At 37.9% G+C, this 17384-nt stretch overlaps 1 protein-coding gene across 2 annotated transcripts in view; it reads left to right on the forward strand.

Annotated features, from left to right (window-relative positions):
* The window catches only part of LOC150079373 (26S proteasome non-ATPase regulatory subunit 11-like), a 187376-nt gene that overhangs the window by 126912 nt on the left and 43080 nt on the right, over window positions 1-17384 (forward strand). For both annotated transcript variants that reach the window (XM_090383642.1, XM_090383643.1), the window contains exon 6: window positions 7376-7487. In XM_090383642.1, the coding sequence (XP_090239768.1) occupies window positions 7376-7487 (112 nt within the window). The remainder of the gene's footprint in view (window positions 1-7375; window positions 7488-17384) is intronic.

Here is a 17384-nt window from a genome sequence, read left to right on the forward strand (position 1 = left end):
AAAATGAGGCCTCCAGACCTGTATGCAGTACTCAGGGTTTTGCCTGACCATTGCCTTATACAAGGGGAAAATCAGCTCCTTATCCCTGCTAGCAAAATTCCTGTATATCATTGACAAGACACCGTGAGCTTCTCTTGCAGCCTGTCTGTACGTCTCAGAAAAATTGAAATCTGACTGCACAATTACCCCCAGGTCCTTTTCATTCTCCACTACCCTGAGTGTTATGCCACACAGCTGGTATGTTACTCTGGGGTTACTGCTACCTGTATGCAGTACTTTACATTTGTCAATGGTAAACTTCAGTTGCCACCTCTCAGCCCATCTGCTCAACTTTTCCAGATCCTGTTGCAGTATTGTATTATCATTACTCTCTTTAACAACCCTGCCAACCTTCCTATCATCTGCACACTTAGACATTAACCTACATTAGACATTAAATATGGTCTTTAACTATACAATTTGCACCATGAATGTTGAGTTAATGAACAGTTTACCATCCATCCATTTGTATGGTGTTCATGTCTTTGTACTAATCTCTTTTTGGTCTTTAATAATTGGAATTGACAATAAATTTAGTGTTTTGGCTTGTATTTCTATACAGGTGACCACCGCTTAACACTGATAATTCATTCTGGAAAAACAGAGCGCTAAGTGAATCCGCACTAAGCGAGTGCTGCATTCCCATAAGGTAACATATGTATTTGTAAGTTGCAGTTGGTGCCATAGGATATTTCCTAATCAGTAATAAACAGTAGTGAAAAGATGCACAAATGTCGGTCAAAATATTTAATATTCAAATATTTGTACATATAAAATATTCTGCATTACATACGTATATAATTGTGGTAACTACTTACGTATCAAAATTAAACTTAAAATTCCAATTAAAATCATGAATTTAATTGATCTAAATTTATTTTAATTGATTTAATTTAATTGATGAATTTAATCATGAAAAATGTGTTGATTTTGGGTTGGCCCTCTTCTAAATAAACTAAAAGGGGTATTAATTTTAAATCCCCCACAGTGTTACCACCCAACAATAAAATCACCCGATCCTTTGCCGCTTTGAAACCTGGCATGTTTTTTTTCTTCTTTCAATATGAAACTTCTTTTAGACATTCATTTCCACAAAAGTCCTGCTTCATCTATGTTATAAACTTGTTGAGAAGTATAATACACACAATACCCCTCTTCAATAATTTTAACAAGTTCTTTTTTGAAAGTTTCGGTTCCTTGATCAGCACTTGCGGCTTCTCCCTAGATTTTAAATCTATTCAACAAGCCCTTACCAGTTTTAAATGGTTCCACATTTTTTTTTTTTTAGGTGAGTTTTCCTCAGATCATCATATTGGCTAATCTCTCTCCCTCTCTCTCTCTCTCTCTCTCTCTCTCTCTCTCTCTCTCTTTTTTTTAATATTTAACTTAACTGAATTCTGCATTGGATATCTTCAATAAAATTAGTTAACGTCTTTCCATTTCAATCCTAATAGTCAGCCTAGCCCTAGTTGCTTGCAGTTGAACAATTATAAAAAAAATAAAGAATTAATTCTTTATTTTTTTATAATTGTTCTTACAGTTAAACTTGCAAGTCCTAAAGCGCCTCCGTAGCCAGGTGGGAAGGAGCAGCAGTGCGTAGCACACGCTTCTTGATTAGACCGGGGTTCGAGCCCGTCACCACCAAATACGGAGCATGCGGAGAGGTCAGGGAATGACCACCGCACCGGAGCAATATGGCCTTAGTTGCTAATGCTCCTAAAAACCAAATAACAACAACAACAGCAAGTCCTAAATTATGGCACACATCCGCTTGTTGTTGACCAGAATCGATTTGCTTCAAAACGTCTAATTTAATTTTCAAATTCAGTCTTTTTCTTACATTTGCAGCCTTCGTACTGCGCCCAGACGTTGTTGCTTTTTCATTCTTATCGGCCATTATTAACTCTTCGAAAATGTAACTGCGTTGGTTACATTAATTATGATACAATGTTCAAGTAAACTGTCCGTTACGTACGATGTCTAATACTGTACTGAGTGATGACTAGACTTCAGATAAATGCATATAATGCAAATATTACAAGCAATATACTTGATCATTTTTTAAAATGTTGATCTTGGAACTACGTAACAAGTCACTGTACTGCAATTAAATTAGCGTGTGAGAAAATTTCACTGAACGTGGGAAAATTTCTCAAGTCGGCGTGGGAAACATTTTAATGCTGTTTTGCTATTCATTTTCAAGCTATCGACTCCATAAAATGAAACAATTTTGTTAAATATGCCAAAAATGTAATCTGTAAAAGAGTGTTATAGTGATCACTGTGAATCCAGGCTGATTGGAACATTTCAAGAAAAGAAAGAGCATCATTTTTAAAAATGTTTGCGGTGAAGCAAATCAAGTTGCACCGAGTATGACATCAGATTGGCTGCAGTCTACATTGCCCACAGTGCTTGAAGAATATAGTGCGAGAGATGTCTAACTCTGATGAAACGGGGTTGTTCTATCACTGCTTACCTGATAAAACTTTATCGTTTAAGGGACAGCAGTGTTCTGGCAGCAAAAAGCCCAAAGAGAGGATAGCAGTAATGGTGGCTTGTAATTCGGACAGATCTGAAAAGCTGCCGTTGTTTGTTATCGGGAAGAGCATGAATCCGCACTTTTTTAAAAATGTAAAAAAAAAATACCGGTTGAATACATGGCAAACAAGAAGGCATGAATGACTGCAACAACATTTACTGATTGGCTTTTGAATTTAGATAAGCACTTTTTACATGAAAAGTTGCCATGATTGTTGATAATTGTCCAGCTCACTCTGAAGCGAGATTAAAAGCTATACAGCTTATATTTTTGCCTCCAACCACTACGAGCATTTTACAGCCTTGTGATCAAAGTATAATACAGAATTTAAAATTTTATTACCGAAAACAATTTCTAAGAAAATATTTGGCCGCAATTGAAGCAAAAGAAGATTTCTCTGTCAACTTATTGGATGCATTGCATATGCTGCACACTGCTTGGAATCTTCTAACATCAAAGACTATCAAATTGTTTTTGTCATGTGGGATTTTCCAAAATGACTGATTTAATACCTACTCAGGAGTCTCAAGACAATCAAAAAGCCGAACCGACATTCAATGAAATGTTTGGGCATGTTTCATCTCTTTTAGAAAGTTCGGTATCTTTGGATGAATTTGTCACAGTTGATGATACTAATTTGTGTACAGTGCCAATTTTAACAGAGTGATATTTTGGATATCATACGGCCTACGGAAGTGGATCCCGTGGGTGAAGATAGTGATGATAATGTAGACAGTGACATCGATTTGTTAGTTCCTGTTCCTACTACATCAGAAATGCAAAAATTGATAAAAAGTATGCGCATATATTTAGATGTACGTATGAGTGGTGAAATGAACCAAATGATGGATGATATTGAACAGTTTGTAGATAATATGATAAATAACACGGTGCAAAAAAAATATCAGATTTTTTTAAAACTTTTTACATATTGTATGTGTTTTTTATCTGAAGTCAATGAACATGTTAAGTGTTAATAAATTGTATTTGTAAAATGCCCCTTGTGTAGTGTTATATAGTGCATGAAATGTTAACTTGTTTAAACTTTCTATCTACACTGTTTTGATTATTACAACATCAAAAATGTTGATGAGGTTTTTTTGTTTACTTCTTTTAACACGAAAAATATTTCTGTCTCCATGGCTTCATGTTAAACGATTTCCACTGTATATATCAAAATTATTTTTTTGCATCCAGTTGCCATGCCATTTCACCATAGTATCCAATCAGATTAGTCAGACAAGATTTCCCCTTAACAAACCCATGTTGTAGTAATAGCATTCGCCATATAGTGCAAAGAAGTCACGGGCTTTTGCTGCACTGGCAAAAAAAAAAAAAATAAATAAACCAAGTAGATAAGAAAAATTACATGCTTCCCTCCTTCCACAGGTAACTATCCAGTTGATCTTTTAATTTATTGAAACTCTCAGGCTTAACTACCAGCGAGAGCAACTTGTTCCAGCAATCGACAACTTGCTGGCTTAAAAAACTTCCTGCAATCTAATCTAAACCTCATGTCGTCTAATTTGAATTTATGACCCCTAGTTCTGGAATTCTTTATAACAGTGAGAATTCCACCTTCATTCATTTTACTAATCCCTCTCAGAGCCTCTAAACAGTAATTCTATTATTTCCCTAGAATAGAAGTTAAGCCAACTAGTCTGTAATTACTCATATCACTTTTTGATCCCATCTCTGTTAACTGGGATCATGCACATATAGTCTGTAGAGACCTCCTCTGAATCCAAAGATGTTCTCATAATTATGGCTAAGGTTTTACTTACTTGCTTTGCTGCCTCCCTTAATATAATTGGATAGATCCCATCATCCACCCCAGGTGCCTTTTTTATGTTTAGCTTCAACAATTTCTCTTCCGCTTTTCTTTCAGTTATCACAAAATCATTTAGCTCCCTGTTAGTTTGATAAACTTCTGGCATCCCCTTCCCTAAAGAATTCTTCATATGTGAATGTATATGCAAAATACTTATTCAGTTTGTGAGAAACCTGAGCAAGATCAACAGTTAGTTCGTCGACATCAAGTGCACCAATGTGATTCAGCGCCTTCCGTGTCCTGTGCCTTTAACGTAGTCTTTGCATCCTTTGCCAGAGACTTCTTGTAATCTGACTTAGATTGTCTAACCTCCTGTGCAATTTGATTACAGAGTGGTTTATATTTACTATAGGATTCTGTATCAGGTGATACTTTATGTGCATCCCATGCATTTTTCTTCTCTGCCACAAGTCTCATCCATTTGTGACGTCCATTTAGGTCTAAGCCATGACCAGTATATCTTAGCTGGTATGAAAAGCCTAGTAGCTTTTAGAGTTACTTTCCTGAATGCTAGTTGGATTCCATCATCAGTTGGTGCCACTGCATAGTATTTAAAGCAAAAGCCCTTCCCTTGACAGTAGTTGTCTTTTAAGTAAAACCCACATCAGTATGCTGTGATCACTTCCACCCAATGGGTTTTTTACATGCAGATTCTTAATGCGTGAGGAATTACTGTTGATATTTCACACAATACTAGTTCAGATTTTGCTAAGAGTGCCTAAAAATGTATTTGCATCCCTTGTATCCTTATGTCCTCAAATATATTTAGATACTAATGTATTTCAGAAAATTAATAACTTGTGGATGCTTGTTTTCCACCTCTGATTTTAACATCTTTGATCTTTCTGTGAATGACCAAAAGGATCAGAATCAGTTTACTCACAAAATAAATATGGATACTTGATCAGAGAGGACATAAGAAGATTTAACACAAGAAAAGTAGAACAAGCATTAAGGGAAAACAAAGGATTTAAATCAGCAGCCATGAGCAGTAATACAGAAAGACAAATGATACTGAAACTGAAGAATAGCGATGGCGTACTTATAAACAGCAGAGAAAGCATAATTCAAATAGCAGAAGACTACTATAGAGAATTATACAAGGAGCGAGGGAATGATACCAGCAGTGGGGAAGATGGATTGCAAAGTAGCAACACATACGACATACCCGATATTCTTCCTGATGAGGTAGAACATGCATTGAAGAAAATGAAGAATCGGAAAGCCCTGGGGGAAGATGAAGTTACTGTAGAGTTGTTAAAATTGGGAGGAAGAGACATAACACAAAAACTGGCAAGGCTCTTCACAAAGTGCATTAGAAAAGGTGTGACGCCTAAGCAGTGGAATAATGCAATCATAGTTTTGCTGCATAAGAAAGGAGATAAATCAGAAATTGGAAATTATAGACCAATTAGCTTGTTATCCCACATCTACAAGTTGTTCACAAGGGTCATTACTAACAGATTAGAAAGAATACTTGATGAGAATCAACTGAAAGAGCAAGCTGGCTTTAGGACAGGATTCTCAACTATGGATCACATTCATGTAATATCACAGCTAATGGAGAAAGCAAATGAATATAAAACACCATTATGCCTGGCATTTGTGGATTATGAAAAGGCATTTGACTCCATACAGCATAAGGCAATGTTTCGGGCACTGGAAAGACAAGGCATAGATACCCCATATATTATGATTTTGAAGAAAATATATGAGAGTGCTACCTCCTTTATTAGACTAGACAAAGACAGTAGCAAATTTAAAATCGAGAAAGGAGTTCGACAAGGAGACACAATATCTCCGAAGCTGTTTACTGCTGCCCTTGAGGAAGCTTTCAGAAGATTAGACTGGTCGCAGAAAGGAGTCAATGTGAACGGAGAGTACCTAAACCATTTACGATTTGCAGATGACATTGTGGTCATAAGCCACGATCCCAAAGAATTAGAGGAAAATCTTAATCAGTTATGCACAGTTAGTAAGGATTTTGGACTAAAGATGAATATGGCTAAAACAAAAGTAATGATGAACAAGTATGCCACAGAAAGGGAAATAATGATTGAAGGAGCAGTAATTGAAAAGGTGGAGTCATATACTTATCTGGGACAAGTTATTAGCTGTAATAATGATAAATGGCTGGAAGTCAAGAGAAGAATAAATTTTGGATGGATAGCATTCAGGAAATATAGTCACATACTGAAGAGCAATATCCCAGTTTGTCTGAAACGTAAAATAATGAATCAATGTATACTCCCCACCATGACTTATGGAAGTGAAACTTGGGCACTCACCAAAAGAATGGAAGAGAAGCTAAGAACTACACAGCGAAGAATGGAACGAATTATATTGGGAATCAGACTGTTAGATAAGAAGAGAAACACATGGATTAGGCAGCAAACTCAAGTAAAGGACATTCTTATCAAAACTAAAGAACTAAAATGGTCTTAGGCAGGACACATAGCTCGAAGACATGATGACAGATGGACTAAGAAAATAACAGAATGGTACCCAAGAGGAGCTAGAAGAAAACCTGGAAGACAAAGGCGGAGATGGATAGATGAAATTCATGAGTTTTTGAGTAGTAAATGGATGGCCAGTGCTCAAAACAGAAGGAACTGGAAAGTTGCTGGAGAGGCCTTCATCCTGCAGTGGATTGAAAATGGCTGATGATGATGATGACTTGATCAACTTCTTCCTGGTAGAAAAGAACCTGGGAAAACCTTGGTATGTATCAAGAATATTTCCCAGTTCTATCCACTTAAATTGATGTTAGAATGCCATATTCCATAAAATATTATTCACTTTATGTTCCTTGCATTGGGTATCAAATATTCAAATGTTTAGTTTGTGGTAACAAATTTTGTTCTTATAAAATTCAGTAAGGATGTTGAAAATTAAGATTTTTTTTTTAGAACTTTTTCAAATATTGTATCTCAGAACTTGATTTTTTTCCCCCATTTTTATTTCAGGAAGTGTACTTCTACGTGAACTCAAAAAACTGGATGATAAAAATCTTTTAGTGGAGGTGCAACTTTTAGAAAGTAAAGTTTATCATGCTCTTAGCAATCTTCAGAAAGCAAGGTAAAATTCTAAGCAAATTTAAAATAAAATTTTCATTTTCCTTAAATAGGGGTTCGTCATCATAGTGGATTTACTTCATATTGGTCTGTTAGCAGAGGTCCGAGTTTGAATCCCACCACAAACTGGAGGGATTTTTTAATGGGTTGTACTTAAATTATCTCAGGAAGAGGGAATGAATAGGATCCTTTCCTCAGTGACATATTCCAGGAATTTTTTCCTGCCCACACAACAAGCAAATCAATCTGTGATCACCTGTACTCACATCTAGTATCATGTGAGACTGTATTATGACTGTAGTAGTCAGTGCACTGAAGAACTCCCAAAACTCAATCCAAAGAGTGTTGATTCTTACTTCATTTATTTGTTGGTACTGAAGATCTATGATTAATGTGCATATATTAAAAATAGGCTTCAGTAATATAGTAGACCTCCTTTCCCACAAAATTGGTGGGGAAGGAGTTGGGTATTGATTGTTGATGCTAATAACAACTAATATACAGTCAGATGAATCAGAGGCACCATCTGGCTGTATAACAAAATGATGGAAATATGCTATCAGTTGGACAGGGAACAGTTGTAACAAATCCAAGCAGTAAATTAGGGCAACCCAACCAGTTTCCGAGATGCTTTTATACTTTATTTGATGCATGTTTAGTATGCTTATTCCAGTTAGAGCAATTAATGATTTTTGTGAACTTTACTTGGTATGTAATTTAAAATGATCAGAAAAAGTAGCAATGTCCTTTTTAATTTTTTTGTGAAAACATATAGCACAGAAATTAACAGTTTTGCAGATTTGTTACAAAATTACTATTCAAAAAGGGAAAAAAAATTAAATTGGCTGACCTTATACAACAGAGACATTCAGTCAATTAATATTCAACTTGACTTTTGTGGCAGAGTGTTATTTTGCAGGTACATAGGGGACACCTTTTCAACTGCATTTCTACAGTATAGTATTACAGAAATGTCTCAAATATCAATGTAGGACCAGCTGCAATTTGAAAATTGCAGCTGGAAAATATCTTATGAAGTGAGTAGCACTCATAATGATAAAACTCAAGGTATGAGTGTTACTCTGAGTAGCACTCATACATTTCATGGATGTTTTCTACTCCACTTCTTTGATGATTGGAAAATTTAAAAAAAGACGATTTATCAATAAATTTTTTTAATCTAAATTATTAATTTTTGCTTTTCACTTAACTGTAATTTTTAATCTTAATTTTACTTTTTAATCTTTAATATAATCTAATCCAACCAAATGGTCAAGTAAAGTTAGCATTAGTAGGGCATATGATGCAAGAAAGCAAGCTTATATAGCATCAGCCAAAACAAACAAACAAAAAAATATATTATCCTTCCCATTTCACCCATCCATTCACTCCAAATGTTTGTCTAGTGTTCTGCTTTGAACTTATTTAAGTTGCTGAACCTCCACTACAACAGATGGAACTTTGTTCCAACTATCAATCACCTACTGGCTAAAGGCAAATTTCCACACATCTATTCTACAATTGTCTTTCCTCAATTTGAATTTATGCCCCCTCAAGTGAGTAATCTGAGCAAGAGGGAGAATCTCATTAGCATTGAGCTTGCTCAATACATTCAAGGCCTTATACACCTCAATTTGATCACCTCGTAGTTGCCTAGTCTCCAGAAACTGCAATTTGCTAACAGGGAACTAAGTGATTTTGTAATAATTGAGAGCGAAGTGGAGAAGAAATTGTTGAAGTTAAACATAAGGAAGGCACCTAGGGTGGATGGGATCTATCCAGTTTATTAAAGGAAGCAGCAGAGGAAGTAAGCCAATCCTTAGCCATAATTATGAAAGCTTCCTTGGACTCAGGGGAGGTCCCTATGGACTGCAGATGTGCAAATGTGTCTCCAATTCACAGCGGGGGATCAAAGGGTGACACAGGTAATTACAGACCTGTTAGTGTAACATCTGTTCCAGGGAAAATAATGGAGTCACTGGTTAAGGAAGCGATGCAGGATCATTTAGACAAGACTGCAGTTATAGTTCAGACACAGCATGGGTTTAAGGGCAAGTCTTTTCTGACAAATTTGATTAGATACTATGATGTGGTCACAAAGGAATTGGATGCAAAGAATAATTTTGATATCATATACTTGGATATTAGGAAAGCTTTTGATACTGTGGCACATGAAAGACTACTGTACAAATTGGAGAGGTATGGCATTAAGGGCAAGTTGCTACAATGGATAAAAGGATGGTTGAGTGAGAGAAGACAAAGAGTGATTATCAATGGACACTGCTCTTCATGGACTAATGTTATTAGTAGAGTCCCCCAGGACTCTACTAATAACATGTTGTTTTGTGTATAACAGGTGGTGTTGTTTTGTGTATTTATCAATGTTATTGATGAAGGTATATCAATGTTAATGTCTAAGTTTTCAGACGATACAAAGGTTGGCAGGGTTGTTAATGACAGTAATGATAGTATGCTGCTGCAACAAGATCTGGAAAAGTTGAACAGATGAGCTGAGAGGTGACAACTGAAGTTTAACATTGACAAATGTAAAGTACTGCATATGGGTAGCAGTAACTCCAGAGTAACATATCAACTGGGTGGTACTACACTCGGTTAATGGAGAATAAAAAGGACCTGGGGTAATTGTGCAGTCAGATATGAAATTTTCTGAGCAGTGCAAAAAGGCTGCCAGAATAGCCCATGGTGCCTTTTCAGTGATATACAGGAATTTTGCTAGCAGGGATAAGGGGGTGTTTGTCCCCTTGTATAAGGCAATGGTCAGGCCACACCTTAAATACTGTATACAAGTCTGGAGGCTTCATTTTAGGAAAGATGTAGAGCTGCTGGAATGAGTACAGGGAAGGGCAATGAGATTGGTGAGTGGAACAAAGGGTTAGTGTTTCTAAGAAAGGCTTAAGTTCTGCATATTGCAGCTTCTGGAGACTAGGCACCTGTGAGGTGATCTAATTGAGGTGTATAAGGCCTTGAATGGATTGAGCAAGCTCAATGCTAATCAGATTCTTGCTCAAATGACTCTCCTGAGGGGGTATAAATTCAAATGGAGGAAAGACAATTGTAGAATAGATGTGCTGAAATTTGCCTTTAGCCAGCGGGTGGTTGTTAGTTAACACAATTAATAATTATTTACTAATATTGTTAAATAATTATTAATGAATAAGTTAACACTATTAATAATAATTAATACTAAGTTGATGTGATTCTATTAATACTTTTTGATCCTACAGTTGCACCATCGCAAAAAAAATCTGAGTATCAAACTAACAAAAAACTTCTTTTTTTTTTTTTTTTGTGGTTTTGGCACTTGGGTGTTTCTGTGATGGTGCAACCACGATTAGAAATAAGTGGTTACCGTAGTATTAATAATTACAGAGAACCTCAAAAATCCAGCACTTTTTGAATATATCTGTGAGAACAGTTAACCATATAAGGACAGGGAAAATATCTAGCTGGAAAAAAAAAAAAAAAAAAGAACTGAGCAGGTACTAGATTTACACATCGTGCTCCATTAATAATGTCTAAACACCAGTTTCTTTCTGCTTTACATATTTCCTAGGCTGTACATCATTGTTGATATATATTCACAATGTATAAAATCATTCAGTTTGCAAGACATTCAGTACCAGTTCACAGTATAGTACACAATAGTACAGTAGTAATGACTTGGAGTTAGCATTAGCATTAGCATTAGTAGAGGCATTTGATGCAAGAAAGCAAGCTTATGCAGCATCAGCCAAAAAAAAAAAAAAAAAAAAAAAAAAAAAAAAGTAACATAAATAAATAAAAATAACCACTTCCACTTCACCCCTCTGTTCGTTCGAAATACCTGTCCAGCTGAGCCTTAAACTTATTTAGGCTATCAACTTCCACGACAAGGGATGGAAGTCTGTTCCACCCACCAACCACCCGCTGGCTAAAGGCAAATTTCCGCACATCTATCCTACATCTGTCTTTCCTCAATTTGAATTTATGCCCTCTCAGGTGATTTTTCTGAGCTAGAGGAAGAATCCCATCAGCATTGAGCATGCTCAAACCATTCAAGGCTTTGTACACCTCTATCAGATCACCCCGCTGGTGCCTAGTTTCCAGACACTGTAATTTGCAAAACTTAAGCCTTTCTTCGTAAGAGAACCCCTTTGTCCCATTCACCAATCTAGTTGCCCTTCTCTGTACTCGTTCCAGCAGCTCTACATCCTTCCTGAAATGAGGCCTCCAGGCCTGTATACAGTACTCTAGGTGTGGCCTGACCATTGCCTTATACAAGGGAATAATCACCTCCTTATCCCTGCTAGAAAAATTCCTATATATCATTGACAATACACCATGAGCTACTCTTGCAGCTCGTCTGCACTGCTCAGAGAACTTCATATCTGCCTGCACCACCACCCCCAGGTCCCTTTCATTCTCTACCACTGTCAGTGTAGTTCCACAGAGTTGATACGTTGCTCTGGGGTTGCTGTTTCCCATATGTAGTACTTTACATTTGTCAATGTTAAACTTCATTTGCCACCTCGAAGCCCATCTGCTCAACCTTTCCAAATCCTGTTGCAGCAGCATAGTGTCAGTAGTGTCCTTGACAACCCTGCCAACCTTCGTATCGTCTGCAAACTTGGACATTAAGCCTGATATACCATCATCAATATCATTTATAAATACAGAAAACAATAAAGGCCCCAATACTGAACCCTGAGGGACTCCACTAATAACATTAGTCCACGATGAGCAGTGTCCATTGATTACCACTCTCTGTCTTCTCCCCCTCAACCACCCCTTTATCCATAGCAGCAACTTGCCTCCAATGCCACACTGCTCCAATTTGTGCAGCAGTCTTCCATGTGCAACAGTATCAAAAGCCTTTCTAAGATCCAAGTATATAATATCAAAGTTATTCCCTGCATCCAGTTCTTTTGTGACTGCATCATAGTATCCAATCAAATTGGTCAGGCAAGACTTCCCCTTAACAAAACCATGCTGTGTCCTAGCTATAACTGAAGTCTTGTCTAGATGATCCTGCAGTGCTTCTTTCACCAGTGCCTCCATTAATTTTCCGGGAACAGAAGTTAAACTCACAGGTCTATAATTACTTGTGTCAGCCTTTGATCCCCCTTTGTGAATTGGGGTCACATTTGCACATCTCCAGTCAATGGGTACCTCCCCTGAGTCCAAGGAAGCTCTCATAATTATGGCTAAGGGTTTGCTTACCTCCTTTGCTGCCTCCTTTAATATAACTGGATAGATCCCATCCACCCCAGGTGCCTTTCTTGTGTTTATCTTCAACAATTTCTCCTCCACTTTGCTCTCAGTTATTACAAGATTCTCTAGCTTACTGCTAGAGTTGAATACACCTCTGGCATTCCCCTCGCTGAATAACTCCTCATGTGTGAATGTCGATGCAAAATATTCATTTAGTTTGTTAGCTACCCGAGCAGGGTCATCAACAGTTGACCCATCGATCTCAAGTGGACCAATCTGATTCATCCCCTTCCTTCTAGAGTTTACATAAGTAAAGAACTCTTTGCTGTTTTTCTTCGCATCCCTTGCCAAGGATCTCTCGTAATCTGCCTTCGCCTGCCTAACCTCCTTTGTAACTTGGTTACAGATCAACTTGTATCTATCATAGGCATCCGTGTCACGTGTTAATTTGTATGTATCCCATGCATTTTTCTTCTCTGCCATATGCCTCATTAGTTCATCTGACAACCATTTAGGCCTAAACCTTGAACAATATTTCTTAGTTGGTATGTAAAGCCTAGTAGCTTCCACGATAAGCTCTTTGAATGCCTCCCATTTTGAACCCGCTGTTGGCAACATCACCAGTTGATCCCACTGTATAGAATTTAAATACTGTCTCAGTCCATTGTAGTCGCCTTTACGAAAGCAATACCCCTTCCCTTTACCCCTAATGGTAGTTACCTCTTTGAGTAACTCCCACTTCAGCACACTGTGATCACTGCCACCAAGTGGTTCATTTATCTGCAGATTCTTAATGCATGAAGAATCACTACTGATAATCAAATCAAGAGTATTACTCCCTCTAGTTGCCTCCCGAACATGCTGATGTAGAAAACAATCATCCAATAAATCCACAAAAGCCTTGCTACTGTGTGAGTGACCAGCCCCCAAATTCCAGTCAATATCTGGGAAATTAAAATCCCCCATTATAAGACTCTCTGATTTACTGGCCCACTCTATTTCTCCGAACAGTTTCTTATTATACTCATCAGAGTCATTAGGCCTATAGCACACTCCTACTCTCAATTTTGATCTCCCAATGCTTATGTCACACCAAACTGACTCGACACTGCACTGTCCAGCGATGTCGACTGGCTTCACTTCCTTGGATTTTATGTGTTTCTTAATTAATAGCATAACCCCTCCTCCCTTCCTATCCTGTCTATCCTTTCTGTACACATTGTACTCCCCAAATTCCAGTTCTGCATTTCTTACATCTGTGTGACACCACGTCTCTGAAATCCCCACAATATCTGCCTTTGATGTTTTGAGCAATACCTCAAATTCATCAAATTTATTTACTAAACTCCTAGCATTGGTGTACACACAAGTATACATGCACCTGTTCTTTTTCTTAGCTACCCTAACACAACCCATGTGTTTACTTGTACCCCAATGATTCCCAGCAGTCTCTGAAATATCCTGCATCTTATTTTCCAGGCTGCGGCTCATTCCAATAGAAGCAGTGCAAGAATCACTTTCACCTCTGCCAGTGGCTACTGTTAATCTATTAGTCCTTGTATCCCCCCAATCTAGCAGTTTTCCGACCCACCTAACATTGCCTCGATAGCATCAGCAAACATTCTTGCACCCTTTCTATTTAAGTGTATCCCATCCCTGTAGAAGCAGTCTCTCCTGTTAACAAGTACAGACCAGGCTGAAAAAAATTCTACCCCTTGAGCCCTGCACAATCTTTCCAGGGCCGAATTGATTGACAGGGCTCTCATCATATACTCCCTCCTATCGTGTCTGGGCAGAATTGCAGACACTTTCAATTTCAACCCTAATTCACGGCTTTTTTTCATCAGTGACCTGTACTTGTCAAGTAATTCCGCCGGTCTCCTACTCTTAATGTCATTAGTGCCAACGTGTACAACTATATCACCTTTTGTGAGTTTAAGGTGATCCGATTGCTGGAATTATATAATACTATTTGTACTTCATATTAAAAAAAATATTGGACAATCAGAATACCCATAACAAGGTGACACTTGAACCTGCACCCTTTATTTCTTAGGCAAGTACATTACCTACTGAATTAATCCAGCAGCAAGAGTTAACATTTTGGTTTAATGCTGGCAACTGTCATTCTCTGGGGATTATAGGGGTTACAGTTACTGTGTTATCTGATAAAAATAAATTATTCCGGAATACTTATACTATGTGCATAACCTTCAAAAGCCAAGAATTTAAAAATCTGGAACGTGCTGGGTCTATGGATGTTAGATTTGAGGTCCTGTTGTATTATTATTATGACTTTTTTTCTCCTTATGGGATTTTTTTCTGGTCCGTGATGGGTACTGGTACCAAGTGCATGGGGTGGTTGGCTGTGTCTGGTTACTGTTATTATTATTACTATTAGTCGAACAACTTTTCTGACTACTCTACAGGATTGTGACTTTCTGTAGTTTCGTGTAAATGTCTGTAGGAGGCATATTGCTGCTCTCTTTTCCACCATGCCAGGTCAGGATGGTCATTGCTTGTTCCATATGCCAAATCTCTTTGACTTCTTATCTTAAGTCTGTGTACTTCCTGATCTTTTCCTCATAGGTTTACTGGAGGTTGCTGGTGTTTGGTACTGCTATGCGGGTAGCTATATCCTTCTTGTTGATGGCAGTTATGTCTAGTTTGTTGTGTGGGATTGTCTTGTCCATTATTATGACACAGTCCCAGTATAGTTTGAGTAGTGGTCTCTGGTACAGACTGGGGTTCATACTTATAAGCACTGCGAAAGGAAAAATAAGAGTAGGAGTGTGTTATAGGCCTAATGACTTGAATGAGTACAATGAACAATTGTACAGAGAAATAGAGTGGGCCAGTAAATCAGAATGTCTTATAATGGGGGATTTTAACTTCCCAGATATTGACTGGAACTTGTGGGTTGGTCACTCACACACTAGTCGGACTTTTGTGGAGTTATTGGATGATTGTTTTCTGCAGCAGCATGTTCGAGAGGCAACCAGAGAAAGTAACACTCTTGATCTGGTTATCAGCAGTGATCATTCGTGTATTAAGAATTTGCAGATAAAGGAACCACTAGGTGGCAGTGATCACAGTGTGCTGAAGTGGGATTTACTCAAAGAGGTAACTACCGTCAGGGGTAAAGGAAAGGGTTTTTGCTTCCGTAAAGGGGAGTACAGTGGTCTCAGACAGTTTTTAAATTCTGTACAGTGGGATCAACTGACGATGTTACAAACAGTAAATTCTAAGTGGGAAGCATTCAAAGAATTAATCGTGGAAGCTACTAGACTTTATATACCGATTAAGAAATATCGTTCAAGGTTTAGGCCTAAATGGTTATCAAATGAACTAATGAGACTCGTGACAGAGAAGAAAAATGCATGGGATGCATATAAATTATCAGGTGACGCAGAAGCCTGTGGCAGATATAAGCTAGTCTGTAATCAGGTCACAAAGGAGGTTCGGCAGGCGAAGGCGGAGTACGAGAAATCTTTGGCAAAAGATGCTAAGAAAAACAGCAAGGATTTCTTTACTTATATAAACTCTAAAAGGAAGGGGATGAATATGATTGGACCACTTGACATCGCTGGTTCGACTGTTGATGATCCTGCTCAGATAGCAAACAAACTGAATGAGTATTTTGCATCTACATTCACACGTGAGGAATTATTACAATTTGAAAATGGAAGAAGGTTATCAAATTGTAGCAGTGTGCTTAATGATTTTGTAATAACTGAGAGCAAAGTGGAGGAGAAATTGTTGAAGCTAAACATAAGAAAGGCACCTGGGGTGGATGGGATCTATCCAGTTATTTTAAAGGAGGCGGCAAAGCAACTAAGCAAACCCTTAGCCATAATTATGAGAGCATCCTTGGACTCAGGGGAGGTTCCCACGGACTGGAGATGTGCAAATGTGTCCCCAATTCACAAAGGTGGATCGAAGGGTGACACGAGTAATTACAGACCAGTTAGTTTAACTTCTGTTCCGGGTAAAATAATGGAGTCGCTGGTTAAAGATGCATTGCAGGATCATCTAGACAAGACTGCAGCGATAACTCAAACACAGCATGGGTTTGTTAAGGGAAAGTCTTGTCTGACAAATTTGATTGGTTATTATGATGTGGTCACAAAGGAACTGGATGCAAAAAATAATTTTGATATCATATACTTGGATTTCAGGAAAGCTTTTGACACTGTTGCGCATGGAAGACTACTGTACAAATTGGAGCAGAATGGTATTAAGGGTTAGTTGCTACAATGGATAAAAGGATGGTTAAGTGGGAGAAGACAGAGGGTGGTAATCAATGGGTGCTGCTCTTCGTGGACTAATGTTATTAGTGGAGTCCCACAGGGTTCGGTGTTGGGTCCACTGTTGTTTTGTGTATTTATCAATGATATTGATGAAGGTATATCAGGCTTAATGTCGAAGTTTGCAGATGACACAAAGGTTGGCAGGGTTGTTAATGACAGTAATGGCAGTGTGCTACTGCAACAGGATCTAGATAATTTGGGCAGATGGGCTAAGAAGTGGCAACTGAAGTTCAACCTTGACAAATGCAAAGTACTGCATATGGGTAGAAATAACCCCAGAGAAACGTACCAACTGTGTGGTACTACACTTAAGGTGGTAGAAAATGAAAAAGACCTGGGAGTAATTGTGCAGTCAGATATGAAGTTTTCTGAGCAGTGCA

The sequence above is a fragment of the Mastigoproctus giganteus genome, chromosome 10, assembly GCF_048544385.1.
Source record: "Mastigoproctus giganteus isolate SK-2022 chromosome 10, ASM4854438v1, whole genome shotgun sequence".
NCBI lineage: Eukaryota > Metazoa > Arthropoda > Arachnida > Uropygi > Thelyphonidae > Mastigoproctus > Mastigoproctus giganteus.